The sequence below is a fragment of the Perca flavescens genome, chromosome 9, assembly GCF_004354835.1.
Source record: "Perca flavescens isolate YP-PL-M2 chromosome 9, PFLA_1.0, whole genome shotgun sequence".
In the NCBI taxonomy this organism is placed as follows: Eukaryota; Metazoa; Chordata; class Actinopteri; order Perciformes; family Percidae; genus Perca; species Perca flavescens.
Window position 1 is genome coordinate 2412472 of NC_041339.1, and position 16783 is coordinate 2429254.

At 40.7% G+C, this 16783-nt stretch overlaps 2 protein-coding genes across 5 annotated transcripts in view; both read left to right on the forward strand.

Moving 5' to 3' along the window:
• Positions 1-5457, forward strand: part of cpeb2 (cytoplasmic polyadenylation element binding protein 2) — a 20078-nt gene extending 14621 nt beyond the window's left edge. For all 3 annotated transcript variants that reach the window (XM_028586758.1, XM_028586759.1, XM_028586760.1), the window contains 4 exons: positions 738-856; positions 972-1086; positions 1626-1807; positions 3433-5457. In XM_028586758.1, the coding sequence (XP_028442559.1) occupies positions 738-856; positions 972-1086; positions 1626-1807; positions 3433-3660 (644 nt within the window). In that variant the 3' untranslated portion in view covers positions 3661-5457. The remainder of the gene's footprint in view (positions 1-737; positions 857-971; positions 1087-1625; positions 1808-3432) is intronic.
• c1qtnf7 (C1q and TNF related 7) lies at positions 3702-15211 on the forward strand. 2 transcript variants are annotated; one of them, XM_028586762.1, is made up of 3 exons: positions 3702-3776; positions 11661-11897; positions 14348-15211. In XM_028586762.1, exons 2-3 carry the CDS (start codon positions 11669-11671, stop codon positions 14974-14976), a joined length of 858 nt encoding a protein of 285 aa, XP_028442563.1. In that variant the 5' UTR covers positions 3702-3776; positions 11661-11668; the 3' UTR covers positions 14977-15211. The 2 variants fall into 2 exon arrangements, with proteins under 2 accessions (XP_028442563.1, XP_028442562.1); XM_028586761.1 differs by lacking the exon at positions 3702-3776 and adding an exon at positions 9262-9476.
• Positions 15212-16783: the final 1572 nt, after the last annotated feature.

The window sequence follows — 16783 nt, forward strand, 5'->3', positions numbered from 1 at the left end:
GGAAATACAGAGGAATAAAGTTTACGGTTACTGTCAACTGACAAAACACTGTTCTTCCTCATTAATATGCCAACACTGAGACAATGAGTGAGTAAGCTATTTTTTGGGGGGGAGGGGGGTAAGTGGTCCTTGGTCTGAAAAAGGTTTGAGAAACACTGTCCTAGAACATGTTTACATGCTTTAATGTTTTAAAAAAAAGACATTATTTGTCTCATACTGTCTGTCTGAATATACCTGTATTTACCCTCTGTCGGAAACGCTCCGTTTTAGCGCCTGTCTCTTTAAGCCCTCCTCCTGATTAAGCCTAGTCTGCTCTGATTGGTCAGTGTTTCCAGGTCTTTTGCAACGTAATTGCTGCTCTGGAATGACTGTAACAGCGCTGCAGCGGGACTTTCTGCCTATATATAGCTTAGTTGTGACATCACAACCATACTGTACCCTTCGAACCAAAGTCCGGACAGCTGGTTTGAATGCACCGCCTCCGGATACAGGCTCTGTGCCTGTATCTCTGTACGCTGAGCGTTTTGATACTTTTACAGTATATATATATATATATATATATATATATATATATATAGCACCTCGACCGGCTTTATAATTAATAAAGACATGAAAATCTCACTTTCTACAATATGGGACCTTTAAGACTATAGAGTAGGGCGTGATTTTTGTCATACAGTCTTCATTTGAGTGTGTTTAATGCGCACACTGACGCCGTGGATGTGTGTGTTTCCTAGGATACGCCTTCCTGCTGTTCCAGGAGGAGAGCTCAGTGCAGGCTCTGATTGAAGCCTGCATGGAGGAGGATGGGAAGCTCTACCTGTGTGTCTCCAGCCCCACCATCAAGGACAAGCCTGTGAGTCCAACAGCACCAGCTCCCACTAACCAGACACAGTGCTGCCATTTCCATTTTTTTTCCTGAAAAAAAACAGAGAGTGGATTTAACGTTCAGTTTGACTTTTTGACTCCAGGTGCAAATTCGACCCTGGAACCTGAGCGACAGTGATTTTGTGATGGATGGATCTCAGCCCCTAGACCCCCGCAAGACCATCTTTGTGGGAGGCGTCCCTCGCCCCCTGAGAGCAAGTAATTACACATACTTTGTTTTTCCATGAGCAATTTCATATCAATTTTCTACTTAACAATGAACTTGTTTCAGTTTTCTTTTGATCTATTTAGAAACTAAGTAGCTCAGTAGCTTAAGGATGGTACATGAGCAAATGAGTTAATTACGAAAATTATGGAATAGGAACTTGATCGATTAATTGATCAATTGATGTTTTCGGTTATAGGGATGTATGGTTGTGTATTGAAAGGAAACAGATTGAAAACACTTTGATAAGGGTATAGACATTTCATAAAGAGTAGGACCCGAAAAGCATTTTGCTTCTTCCTACTCCTTTTCAGACAACAGTATTTATTATTTATTTAAATAAACAGAGTATTTATTTATTTTGCTTATTCTTAAAAAATGTAATACTTTGTCTTGTATTTTTAGTTTATTTTATTTTTGTTAATCTTTTTTGTATGTTGTTCGAAATAAATCTATTTATTCATTCAAAACGTAGGACGTACTTTAGATTGAGACTTGTGCTGTGTCTGACCGCCTGTCACCCTCTGACTAGTTGAGCTGGCCATGATTATGGATCGTCTCTACGGTGGAGTCTGCTACGCGGGCATCGACACCGATCCCGAACTCAAGTACCCCAAGGGGGCGGGGCGAGTGGCCTTCTCCAATCAACAGAGTTACATCGCTGCCATCAGCGCCAGATTCGTCCAGCTGCAGCATGGAGACATTGACAAGCGGGTACGATTATTCAGAAAGAGTATTATGAGGATGTGTCTTTCACACATTTTGTGAAAGCAAGGTGTGTGTGTGTGTGTGTGTGTGTGTGTGTGTGTGTGTGTGTGTGTGTGTGTGTGTGTGTGTGAGAGCAGCAGCTTGTTGCTATGGTGAGTGAAAGCTTATTAGGGCTGATCGAATTAGCTTCCTTCCCAGTCTCTCCAGTCTGCAAGGCAAGGCCATTTCTTTATATAGTACAACTCATACACAAGAGCAGTCGAAAGTACTTTACAGAATAAAACAAACAAAAACAGATTACATTTATAGTGACACATTACCGGTAAAAACAAGAGTGAAATTACAAGATCGCATATATGTAAAAAGATAACAAAATGATAGGTATGGTTGTACAGTTTTAAAAAGCCCCAGAGAACAGGAATGTTTTAAGACCTGACTTAACCCTCCTGTTGTCCTCAGAAAGTTTCTATATCAGAAATTAGTTTTTTTTTTCAACCAAATTGTAAAAATAAATAACGTGGATGTTCCATACAACGCTCTTCACAAGTAAAATAAATGATCAGTTCACTACCTTTATTGAATTTGGGTGTTTTATACAATTTTATAGCATTGATAACAATTTCACAAAACATTGACAAAATGTCAAAAACGTTGAGAAAGGCTTTTCATACTTAAGGAAAAGTAACAAAAACGTCAAAAATAGTGACAAAAACATCGGGGAAAAGGGTCAAAAAAGATGACCAAAATGTTGAAAAAAAGCATAGTAATTTAAAATGTTGACCCATAAAAACAAAAAGTTGCATGGTCGCCGGGGAGACAACACAAGGGTTAAATGTGTGTGAGGTGCTGGCCAATCTCAGGGATTCTGGAAGTTTATTCCAGGCATGAGGAGCATAACAACAAAAAGCTGCTCCTGCATGTTTGGTTTTAATAAAAGGAACTGCAAGCAGCTCAGTGTCTGAAGACCTGAGGGCTCTGATAGGTTCATGCCTTTGAAGATCAGTGATGTTTATTGGTCCTAGCCCATTAGTCCTAGCCCATTAGTCCTAGCCCACTAGTCCTAGCACATTGGTCTTAGCCCATTGGTCCTAGCACATTAGTCCTAGCCCATTGGTCCTAGCCCATTAGTCCTAGCCTATTGGTCCTAGCCCATTAGTCCTAGCACACTAGTCCTAGCACATTGGTTTTAGCCCATTGGTCCTAGCCAGTTAGTCCTAGCCCATTGGTCCAAGCCCATTAGTCCTAGACCATTAGTCCTAGCCCATTGGTCCTAGCCCATTGGTCCTAGACCATTAGTCCTAGCCCATTGGTCCTATCCCATTGGTCTTAGCTCATTGGTCCTAGCCCATTAGTCCTAGCCCACTAGTCCTAGCCCATTGGTCCTAGCCCATTGGTCCTAGCCCATTAGTCCTAGCACACTAGTCCTAGCCCATTAGTCCTAGCCCATTGGTCCTAGCCCATTAGTTCTAGCCCATAAACGAGCAACAGAATCTTAAACTCAATTTTCTTGTTCACTGGAAGCCAGTGAAGTGATCTCAGAACTGTAATGAGTGCTGGCCTTTCATGCACACATGCATATACTGTATGTATTTATGCACTTTCCATGTCTCCTCTAAAACGTGTGTGTGCAGGTGGAGGTGAAGCCCTACGTCCTGGATGATCAGCTATGCGACGAGTGCCAGGGTGCGCGCTGCGGAGGGAAGTTTGCTCCCTTTTTCTGTGCTAACGTCACCTGTCTGCAGTACTACTGCGAATTCTGCTGGGCCAACATCCACTCCCGCGCCGGACGGGAGTTCCACAAGCCGCTGGTCAAAGAGGGAGCCGACCGCCCGCGCCAGATTCACTTCCGCTGGAACTAGAGACGCGACCACAGCCATGGTGACACAGGCCGAGGAAAGGGAAATGAAACACTGGCTAACAGGAAACAGAGCATCGCTCCGCCTCTCCTGCTCTCCTAAGCTATCAGTATAATCCAGTACGTAACACTATACAGTATATAACTATATATATATATATATATATATATCTCTATATCTTTTGTAGCAGCCAAACACCACAAGCCTCAGTTTTTCACCAAAACCCCCCTCACATCTCAGGCTCTGACAACTCTACAACTCTTTTGTGGTACTTTCATCTTTTCTAAGAGGAGATTTAAAAAAAGAGATTGATTTTTGTAGGTTTTTTTATTACTATTATTTTTGTATGTGAGATTTAAAGTAGATACAGGAATGTTTTTTGCATGGGGGCAGCTTGTCTGTCTGTTTGTCCGCTGCTAGCCACCCCAACAGTGCGTGTCGTGCACACTTGTTTCTGGGAAAACCTTGATTCTCTAATCTTGACGCCTGCCCCAGCTCATTAACCAAAGGTAGCAAAAAGATAGGAAGCATGAAAATTGACACATTTTCTGCCGCAAAACAAACCGTTGTTTTTTAAAGTTGCCATGGGCTCTGTCTTCATGTTAGAGAGTTTATTTAAAAAATTTAAAAAAGACGCTAGGGTTATTTCTGCGCTCATACTGACCCACAGAGTGATACCTCAAAATACTAAATCTGGTTTCCGCTAACTGTATTCAAGATTTATACTTAACAAGCTATTTTAGAAGCTTTGCTGCTATATATAGTATATAAGAATAGATGTGTAGGTATTATATTTAATGCCATTTATAAACCAGAATCATATAAACAAAATGGCCCCCATTGCCATGGAAAGTGCATGTAATGACAATAGCTACACAAAAAGCATGCAGGATAAAAAAACAAAAAACAAACCACTGATAGCATAATCAAACACAAGACATACATTTCTATAGTGAGTAGCATGATCATCTATTACAGATGCCTAAGAGGGAGAAAAAAAATCAGACAAAGCTAAATAAGTAAAACAAATAATATATATATATATATATATATATATATATATATATATATATATATTTAAACGTGCATGAGTTGATGTTTCTCGGTTGTTTGATCAGTTTACATACTTAACAATACAAAAAGTGATATTGGTTCTGCTGTAGACTTAGTGGACGCCATCGTTTTGTGACACGGTGGCTTGTGTAGTGAAAAAAAAAAAAGAGAAGTCAATCCTGTTGAGGAGCAGAGTGGTGTTCAGTGGTTTGTGTTTGTGTCGTCCCCGTGCTGTGTGACTGTTATTAGTGTAGACTGAGGCTCTAGTTTAGTTACGTAGAGGAGAATTAAACCATCCAAAGGACGTTGCCTTCCCCCCTCCCTATCCCGTGTCTGTGTGTGGTTCCAAAGGTCAATCTGAAAGAGCATCGCCCACTGGCAGACCAAATGCAAACACAACACTTGATCAGCTTGGAAGACTTAACCAGGAGAAGCATCATTAGAACATGTTCGCTTGTAATGGGTTACGCTTTACTTGAAGGTATCTACATAAGTAGACATGACACTGTCATGAACGTGTCATGACATAGCGCTTCTTTTAGTAAGTGTCATTCATTTTTGTCATGACAAGTCAAGGGTCTTATACAGCTGGCGCGTGCAAATGTGATGTCACTAAATTACCGTAACTGTTGATACCGGCGCAGGTGGTCGCAACACTAGCTGCAGTCTTCTCCTGAACAGAGGGGGCGCTAATGACGAAAGGCTACCAACTTTGCTCTTTCTACGGACTAGAAGAAGAAGAAAAAAGTAAACAACAGCAGAACTGGCAGCAGCATTGACGTCAATGCTTCAGTTTGATTGGATGAGCTACTTGGTGGGATCGAGCCTTTCATTCACCATAAAAGAACTCATCTTAACCCAGTAAGGTTACCAGAGAGACCTGCAGTCACTCTGAGAGTCCTGACATCATGTTGCCCATTAATCCGGGCACGCCGGCAAGATCTACGTCATTTTGACGTCACGATGGCGCGCGCCAGCTTGGCTGCGGCTACTCTAAAGCGGCCATTATGGTTAGGGTTAGGGTTCATGTGTCATGACAGTGTCATGTCACTCTTATGTAGATACCTTCAAGTTACCCTGTAATGAAACTCTGTGAATCCAGGGGAACCCTGGCTCAGTTAGTAAAAGGTAACGTATCTCTACATCTCAGCCAGCTTCACGACGACGACGACCACGAGAGACTTAGGTCTCGTGGCGTGCTAAAAAACCGAAACTCCCCTCTCCTCGTGTTAGTTGTCTGTGTGTTTGGTTTCCACCGAGACCCTTGAATTATTCAAAAACAAGCTATTTTGGGACAATCTTTCTGTGAGGATGGTGGCTCAGCCGTCCGGTTGGTACTGTGCAAGTGTGTCGCTCTCGTGTCCCTTTGGGCTTTTTTTTGTGTACCACGCCTCAGTATCATTGTTCAGGCGTCGAGTGTGTACTGTTACAAAACCGTAATGAAACTAAGATTCTGACTTTAGTTGAGTAGTATAATTTATTTTGTCTGTGTTAAAACTACTTACCAATCACTGGCCCTTCAATATGTTTTTATATATATATATATATATATATATATATATATATATATATATTATGCACTACTTTTCTATGTAACCACTCCTTTTATTTCTTATCCACACCCCCTTAAGTGATTTGAGTGCAGGTGTGGATTGTCTGAAAACCTCCACCTATTTATAAATTCTACAGATTTATTCAAATTTTTTTTATTATTACTTATTTAAGATGTCTTAAGTTATCGATGTTATGTATGAGTAGAGCAGGAATTCAATATTTTCTAATATATTCTAATGTAATCTGGATGTTGTGAGGACGGTGAGTCCGAACCCCCCCTCCATGTTTCTCATGAACACATTTGAATATCGTCACCTGTAACACTTGACTCGTGATATTTTTGTGAGGTTCTATTTTCTATGTTGAACACTGTTACTTTGTTCTCTTTGTGTCTTTGTTTTTGTAAAAATCATATTTATTTCACTATTTTTGTAGACAAAAAAAACTATTTGATTTTGATTGTATTTTTCTATTTAAATAGGACTAGAATACAATTTATTCCCCCCCCCCCCAGTGCTAACTATGTCCAAAAGTTCTGTTCAAAGACAAAGAATCATGTCATTAGTAACAACATCAAAGCTTTTGATATACAGTTGACTCTTATTTTGATACACACGACACATTTCATTTGAAGGAAGGAAACATGAAGGTTTTATTCTATTCTTGGAAGACACTTGATATCCCCCCCCCCCCCCCCCCCCCCCGTTGCATCGAGGCCCCGGCTGCCTTTCCTCATAGATGCTCTGAAACTTGAATATAACACATTTTGAAAGGCTGACTAACCTCGAATCTGTGTTGTGATGTGCAATACTGTTTCTAATGTTTGTATAAAAAGTAAGAACTACAGTGTAAACCTTTTTAAATGCAGATTTATTTTTTTCATTGCATATTTTGCAGATTTCTGATCCACAGTGTCATTTTTTACTGTCAGAAAAGATTGACCCCAGTTTTTTCATTGCAACTATTTTTAAATCCAGAAATCTTTGTACTGATTGTAAATGATTGTAGTTATTTTGGATAGTGTTTTGCTAACAAAAAGGAGAGACTTTTTCATGCATATTTCTATTTCATTTTCATCTTGTTTTATCCCACGTTGGTATTTCATTTAATAGTAGCAGAGTTCTTGGAATAATTTTTCATACTTAAATGTCATTGGTATCATTTTGTATTTTTATGTGGAAATTCACGATATATAAAAATGAAGATGCTAATTGCTGAGATATTATTTTAAGTTTAATTATTTTTAAAGCTAAATATTTGTAATTTTATTGTTAAAGTGACTAATTTCTAAATCAGAGTTTGTGTATAGATTCACAAAAGTGGTTTATGAGGTGTTTGGATTGTAATTATTACTGAATGGTTCTTTGATATGCAAAATGAATATCATGTTTATTTTTATTTTTGTTGGTTTTGTATTTAAATGGGGTGTTGATTACAATCTTTTGTTTTTTCTTTCACTTCCTGAATAAAGACCCATTCTGTTTGGACACAACATGGCTGCTGCTGCTGCTGCTGCTGCTGCTGCATGTGTTTTAAAGAAAAGAATCTAAGACTGATGGAAGTCCATTATAGTCATCAGAGACAGTGTTGGGAACATGTGCAAAAAACATGTACAAGATAAATACTAAATATTTCATATTTTTACTTAAGCTTCCTCATACTGATAGCAGGATCTGGTTAGATTTGTTTTAGCATTTGACTAAATCAGTGTAAATCAGTGTGGGGGTGGGGGTCAGTGTGTACTTTAAGTACAATTTAAGGGTCTGTTTTTATAGACGCGCCGACAGTTTTGTTGTCATTATTTAGAATTCCTCATGCGGGCAACAGAAACTACGCACTATGGTTCTAAATACTTTTTTCCACTTCTGTGGCTAACTTACATAACAATCAAGAAAAAACATAGCTTTTATAATTATATAATTCCTTATAATATGCATGATAATCTATATCTATAGGATTTTTGATTTTGAACAGAATCCATCATCATCTGAATCAACTAGAGAAATGCATATGGAGCCAGAGTGTGCAACACTTTTTTCTTACTTTCAAGCAGCGATGGAGTACTCGAGTTCTGGACTCTGACTCGGGTCGCTTTTCTGTGGACTCGGGACCCGACTTGGACTTGTGCACCGATGACTTGGAAACAAGGATTTGTGTAATAGGACTCTGAAGTTGGATGAAGTTTCCAACTACTTTTATGTGTATTAGGCAGTGATGGAGTACTCAAGTCCTGGACTCTGACTCAAGTCGCTATTATCTGGACTCGTGACTCAACTCAGACTCAAACTCAGGTAATGGTGACTCGACTCAGACTCTTCTTTGGTGACTCAGACTTGGACTCTAACACTGGGGACTCGAGACTCGGACTCGACAGTTGGTGACTCGACTACAACACTGCTTTCAAGTCCACTTCCAGTGATCAGCAGCTCACGACAACCGTTGCTGTGTGTTACTTTTTTATATATCATGTATATAGCTGTACATTATACCTCTCAAGTGTTAACATAAAGGTTAATCAACACATTGATTAGCTGAAATAACTTTGTTAAAGTAACTAGTCACGTTAACATATCATTGATTGATGTTGGAGACATTATTTTTTTTGTAAGGTGGCCTCCATTTAATCATGTGTGGTGAGGAAATAATCCCAGAATCCCCCCTCACACTTCCTCACATCACTTCTGGCCCCATCTAGGGGCGAGTGTCGGAAATACAAGGGAGACCAACACTGAGGCACACATGACTTCTCCCTTGTATTAATCAGACTTTTCACTGAACAGCAGCTTTATTCTACAGATTCCAAGCTGCTGACTTCTACACTGAGGGTCTGAAATCTAATGAGTCTTCATCCATGACATAATGGAGTTGATTGTGTATCCACACGCTGAGTTTCTCTGGATGATGTGTGTTTGCTTCGGGAAAGTTTATGAGGCAGAGAGAAGGGAGTGGATAAGAGGAGGAGGGGGAGGGAGGAGGGAAGGTTGGATGGAGGGAGTTCAGACTGCTGCTGCATTACAAAACACTGTCAGCAACGAAGCAGCTGAGCTCTGCACGCAGATATCTGAGAGCACAGCAGGAAAAAAAAAGACAAATGACATGATAGCCAAGGGGTCAAATCATCAAAAAGAACGGAATCTGAGCAGATAGGACGAAGATTCTCAAACACTGAGAATACTGATCAGCTTTGGAGATGAACAGCTGCAAACTGTGGGGTAAGAACACTGTAACATACCTCTGTCTGCACTGTTGACCTTCCATTAACAAAAAAGATGGACACAGAAACACTTTCATCTTTAAGACTTTCAGTTCATGCCAAGCGAATACCTTGAGTGACTTTGCAAATCCCTGTCTGTTTGCATCAGTGTTTGTTTACAGTTGCACCCACATGTATGCATGCATGGCTTCTAATTATAATTATTTAAATATATATAGTAAATGGTCTCCCTGAAAGAAGTTATTGTTATTGTTATATTATATTATTTGTTCTTTTTTACACTTTTCAAACATGATAACCTGGTATTATAAACCACCTGCCGCCTGAGGAATCATCAGTTAACTTGTGCCTGACATCAATTACACACACACACACCCCGAGGCCGTCACAGAGACTGCCATTACTTAAAGTGGACACAGACATTCTCAGGGAAGGATAGCCAAAACACAATCTTTTCATTGGATCTGTAGCATCTGCCTTGCTCCACGTGTTCACTGGAAAAGGAAGACAGTTTAATACATTTGTTATCTACAAAAAGAAATCAGAAATAGCCTAATTTTTTAAATGAATGTTGATGTCCCTTTGTAAAGGTGTAACTTACGATGGAATGAGTTGCAGGCACATATATCCATGTAAGAGCATTTTTCACATGCATTTATGTCCACATGCACACGTACAGGCACGTCCACATGTGTGCGTGTGTGCGTGTGTGTGTATGCGCGTGTATGTGTGTGTGTGTGTGTGTGTGTGTGTGTGTGTAAAGAGACGACCATTTCTTTAGTAATAGCCATTTTACTAATGCTGACATCATTGCTGCAGAGAGAGTTGAAAGGCGGGGTTTCTCTCTCACAGGACCTCACACTGGCTCTGTGGCCAGGTCAATAAATAACAACACAACGACAGCATAGAGGGGCTGTGTGTGTGTGTGTGTGTGTGTGTGTGTGTGTGTGTGTGTGTGTGTGTGTGTGTGTGTGTGTGTGTGTGTGTGTGCAGCTTCTTTATGTCATGTGTCTGTGTGTCCATCCTGTTTATCTCATTGTGTTTATTGTCCCGTTAGTAGACACATCATTTGTCTGAAGCAGCATCTTGCACTGACGGGACGTGTAACGCAAAGGAAAACACGTTGCAATAAAAAAAGACACTTATTTTTAAAAGGGATGATCCCTCTCTGCAAACCTGACACACATGTTCCGACGCCCCTGCTGACCGAGAGAGCCAAAGAGCAGATGCAGAACTTACATTCTCACACCCACATGGGCCAATATGCAGAGAGACAAAACACGCATGTGTATCAATGAAATCCATAAATCTTAACGCTAAACTTTTACTTTTGCATTTGGTCACTCCCTAAAGATTTTCTTGAAGAAGAAGACATCTTGTTGGTATTGGCAAGCTTCTATAGATGGCATTATTATGGGATATTTGATGTCCAACATCTGCCAGAGTGGATTTAAGTCATTCACCACTTCACAAGTGTTATTGCTTTTAAACTTGTGGTTGTTTTGCGTCAGTGAAACACAGTTATACATGATGAGATCAGGTCTTTCTCTCCCTGTAACATACATATACATGCTTAATATACTTATACTGTTTATGTCAGCTCGAGTGCCATTGCTTCATAATTAGGTTTCCCCTGACAGACATTGTGCTGGATGTTATGTCATAACTTGGGAATGTTTTGGCAAAAAAGAAGAAGACTTGGAACAGAGACAAAGGTTTCGTTTGAGGTCTCACTTGCAATTCTGTGGTGGATGAGAACATCCGTGTGAGACAGAGTCAAATAGCAATTGCTTCTCATTAAAAGAGTCACATCTGGCCTCATGCTGTACTTGATCAGAAATTAGATTCACTGATACGCAGTCGTACTGTCTGTGACCATGACAACACTGTTGTAAGTGTTTTACAGCAGTGTGAAAACTGACAGCAGGCTCCCGAGAACCTGTTTAAAGGTCTGGCACCATAAACACAGTTTCTGTCTTATTGATTGCTTTTTATCTTTCCCCTTTGCTCTGAACATCAGCAAACACAAAACAATTTTGTTCTGTATTTTTGACAAATTATGCTATATAATGGGCACTGAGATAAATACCAATCCCCATGAGGACAGACATTGAATAGGTCTTAAAAGCATGTTAGCTGTCTGTCAGCAAAGTTATCTTAAAGTTGCTGTTTGCATTTACAGATTTGAAGATGTGGGCGCTGATGGGAGCAGTCTGTCTGTGCCACTGCATCTTTGGACAGCTGTTTGAGACCAAAGTGAAAGGAGCACCGCGTCTGATCTGCAGTGTCCCCGGGTCACCGGGCCTGCCTGGAAAACATGGTCCCAGCGGGCCCCCAGGAGCAGATGGGAATGTGGGTATCCCGGGAAGAGATGGCAGAGATGGCAGGAAGGGTGAAAAGGGAGAAAAGGGAGACACAGGTATATGATAAAACATTAACAGACACAGCATCAGTTTATGTGTGCCGATAAATAAATAAATACCACCGGTCCGTGCAAGGGAAAAGCTGGCACAGAAAGGTTTCCTTATTTGACAGCTGGCATGAGCAGGAGCTCACCTAGAGAAGATGGATCAATGAGTTCCACTGAAAAAGTCATTTCCATAAATAGGGTGGTTATAAAATGAAGTGTCAGACAAACTATGCAGGAGTTGTTTAGAATGGCACACACTGCAGGCTGAAAGATGATCTATGTAATCAGGCTTCAGGCCTCCAACTCCCCAAAAGAACATGAATGTCATGGACAGTACAAAGCTAATAGGGACTGGTCTTAAAAAAGTACACCTTCTGTACATAAAGTGTCCTATGAAGCAACATAAAACCGTGCCAAACTCAAGATCCACTTACTAGCCTTTCCCCCCAGCTTTCAATCTTAAAGGTGCAGTAGGTAAGACTTATAAAACTACATTTCTGTCATATCTGCTGAAACTGACCCTATGTTCCAGTAGAACTACATGAAGCAGTTTCATTATATACTGTCCTGCTTTCAGGGAGGCTGAGCAAATGCATTGGTCTGACATGAACTTTTATGCACGTGGAATCCAGCTAATTTCGCTGCATAAAGTAACTGGGAATTAATGGTTGAGCAGCATGAATTCCTGATACATCCTGCATTAATTCATGCATTAAATCATCATGAGTCATGCATTAGTTAAACATTATTTAAGCATAGGATTTGTCCCCCTGTTATAAGGCGTTACCAAACAAGTTATCTTGGTTGGTCACAGCTTGGTAAAGCTTTATTTACTTTATTTTAGAATATTCGGAAGGTGAAATTTTCCTGGAGGTAAAGCTGCCACAAAGCTGCAAAAATATTTGGAAGGCCTGCGTCTGTTCGTCTCGTCCAGCAGAAATAACCACTGTATTGATATCAGCTCTGCAGTGTAAACTGCCATAAATCTGTCACTGATAACGCACCTGTGTTTCCATTATGTGTGGAAACAGGAATTCAGACACATACCTCCATCAAGAGCTCACCTGTGTTTGCACCAACATACAGTGTTCCCTAGCTACGGGGAATGTACTGTGTAGTCAACTGAATATAAGATTTGGATGAATCAACCCAAACTGTGCTGTTCAAATGTCAAGATGTCTGTGTTCCAAAGCTAAATTACTGCATGACATTGGGTGGGGTTTTGTGTTCCATTGACTATTCCTTTAAAGGCAGGGTTGGTAACTATTTCCAATATACACTTTTTCATATATATCGTTTGAAATGGCATTTACACCCCGACAACAATAAATAAGTTACGGGATCCGAAAAAGGAGCAAAAAAGATCCGTCATCTGTAGCTGCTGTAATTCTGTAAAAACGCCCACCAATCACTGCCTCGTGGTCCGCTTGGAAAGAACCAATGAAATGCCTCCTTGCCCTGCTGCGCGTACTTTACCTGAGCTCAATGCGCATCGTCGCCAATGCAGTTACTGCAAGTCTACTGGAGAATGGAGGAGAAAACTGAGATGAAGTAGCTTTTTTAAAACTTAGTTTTTGGTTGTTTTTTTTATTAGATAGTGATAGTGCATAGACAGGAAAGGGAGCCAAGAAGGAGCCGGTTGAGTCATGAATATGCATTATGGAAGTAACCTACGTGCTAACGCTGCTGCAGTGATAGCTCGACCAGCTCCTTATTGAACACTGTTTGTTATGGTTCGTGGGGCAGGTTGGCGCAGTTTGTTTTTGTAGCCGTTTGTGGAGCCTGGGCTGTCTACAGAGACCGCAAATTTTTACAGTGTGTTCAGGGGACAGGCAGCTAGCGGATAGTGAGGAGAAGTTTGCTGTATGTGACGAAAAATGTTGTAGCCTAAAAAACGCGTCACATCACTTAGAGCACCTTTAATAGTCAGTTTCAACACGTGCAGAACAGAAACTCATTCATATGGCAGAGTACTGCCAACAACGATCATTATATCTATCACTAGTCTATATCCACGACGTTCCTCTTCCAGGATTGCTCCGGTGCCGCCGGAAATTCCGCTGGATGTCACTCATTTCCACCAGATGTTACCGTTACCTTCCTCTTTCTTTGTGTTGGCGTTCTAACCTCCGCTGGATTTGTGAGGACTATGGTTAACTGCTCATCAGATCTCTGCAGGGTAAATCCAGACAGCTAGCTAGACTATCTGTCCAATCTGAATTTTCTGTTGCACGACTAAAACAACCTTCGATGGTACACGTGTTCCACCAAAACTAGTTCCTTCCTAAGACTATTTAGCAGAGGCACCGTGGCTCCGTCCAACGCTTAGCGCTGCCCAAGAGGATTGTGATTGGTTTAAAGAAATGCCAATAAACCAGAGCACGTTTTTCTCCCATCCCGGAATGCTGCGTGGACTCGCCAGACCCTCCTAATCCAACATGATTTTTTTTCTGTTTCAGGGTTTAAGGGCAGAGTTGGCCCAACAGGTAGGATAGGAGGCCGAGGTGATCGTGGCCCTGCAGGGAAACGAGGCCCGACCGGAGAGAACGGAGATGTGGGCCTAGTTGGTTCTCTGGGCCCTGACGGAGAGAAAGGGGACAAGGGCAAAAGAGGGCAAAAGGGAACTGCAGGAATCTGCAAGTGTGGCAGCCTGCTGCCTAAATCTGCCTTCTCTGTGGGAATCACCAGCAGCTACCCTCAAGAGAAAACCCCCATCAAGTTCAACAAGGTCCTGTTTGACGAGGGCGGACACTACAACCCACAGACGGGCAAGTTCATCTGCGCATACCCAGGCGTTTATTATTTCTCCTACGATATTACACTGGCCAACAAACACCTGGCCATTGGTCTGGTGCAGAATGGTCAGTATCGCATCAAAACCTTTGATGCCAACACGGGGAACCACGACGTTGCGTCTGGGTCCACTGTCATGTACCTGAACTCAGAAGATGAGGTGTGGCTGGAGATCTTCTTCCACGATCAGAATGGTTTATTTGCAGACCCGGGCTGGGCGGACAGCTTGTTCTCTGGCTTCCTTCTATACGCAGACACAAACTATTTTGACACACTGGCAGAGGACTATACATAGAACCTGGAAAACACAAACTGCTAGTCACTGTTGTTTTTTAAATAATTTTATTATACAAATAGTATGGTCAAACTATATTTTTATACAAACATTTGTACTGCTAGTTAAAGTGTTACTATAGAGACTTATACTGATTTGAAATGATATTATTTGATTAAGGTTGAATAACTTTGTGATGTATTTGCTTTGGTTGAATCAATAACTTAAATAAACATTGTTGACTGGTCGAGCTTGGTTTGGGGATTCGCCTTTATAAAAAGACTAAACTGAAGCATGTGTGAGACGAAGTTATTGCAAAATATAATGTGAAAAGTCAAAATGGGTCAGCCGTAATATTTTTTTAAACATTTTTTAGGGCTTTTATTGCCTTTATTATGCAATAAAGCAGCTGGAGAATAACAGGACAGGGGGGAGAGAGAACAGAGTGCAGCAAAGGACAACAGGTCGGATTCAAACCCAGGCAACTAACTGCCAATGACTAACCCTAACTGCCAATGACTCAGCATACATTGGGGGACGCTCTACCAGGTGAGCTAGAAGTCACCCCCAAAATTCACTTTATGAGGTTTTTTTAACATTAATATCAGATATGGTCCCCCAGTGGCTAGAAATGGCAATAGGTGTAAACCGAGCCCTGGGTATCCTGTTCTGCCTTTGAGAAAATGAAAACTCAGATGGGACGATCAGGAATCTTCTCCTTATGAGGTCATAAGGAGCAAGGTTACCTCCCCTTTCTCTGCTTTGCCCACCCAGAGAATTTGGCCCACCCATGAGAGAGAGAGACATCATGGCTTTCAAACGAGCAAAGTGGCAGTTGGTCAAGGTCACCCAGTAGGTTTGCTGCAGATAGCTCACAGTGGCTCATGTGGCTGTCAGGGTGAGCAGATGAGCTTTACCAGTGGCTCACTAATTTACATTATGATCAGCTAATTTAACAAGTGTACAAATCATCATCACAAAATCATTTCTTTTATATGGGGACACTTTTTCAAAATAAGTCATTTAAGGTATTTTTGTGGCTTGATTGTAAACTTAAAAATAAATAAATGGTTTTAAAGAAGAATATTTTTGTCAATTTAGTCAGCTTTTTCATTGATTCAAGAGAAACAGTGAAAAGAAGGATAATGGTACAGTCTCCATGCTACACTAATGATAGTATTAAGGCTTTCCTCTGTGTACACAATATCCTCTACAAGTATAAGTGTGGCTGTATTATTTATGTCCCCTTCAAAAATTGCTCTTCAGAAATGTATTGTCCGCCCCTACTGTTAGATCAGATTTACGCCCATGCTGACCACCGACCTGAGAGAGAGAGAGAGAGAGAGAGAGAGAGAGAGAGAGAGAGAGAGAGAGAGAGAGCAAAATAACTGCAACTTTTTAATATAATAATAATAATTGATAATGATAATGTTTTTCCCCTTTTACATAAGGAAAAAAAATGGATTATGTCATGTCTCCCATGCATTGTACAGTTGCGCTTCACTTTTTACCAAGAATCATCTCTTCTATGATGGTGTGGCCCAGAGTGCCCCTTGTAGTCGGTCTTTATTACGAAATAGGAAATATCTTAATTTTTAATTAATTTACCAAACAAAGCCTTTTCCCTAGATAAAATAACTCTTCTCACAGTTCTCTAAACCTTTGTTTTCTCGAAGGCAACACGTAGTTCAAGATTGAGTGTAATAAGTTCATTGAATATCCAATATGGTTATTATGAATCATAACCACAGACTGTATAAAAATATGTTATATTTACAGTCACTGATCATGAATGACCAGCCGACTAAAAAAACAGTACTAGCCAATC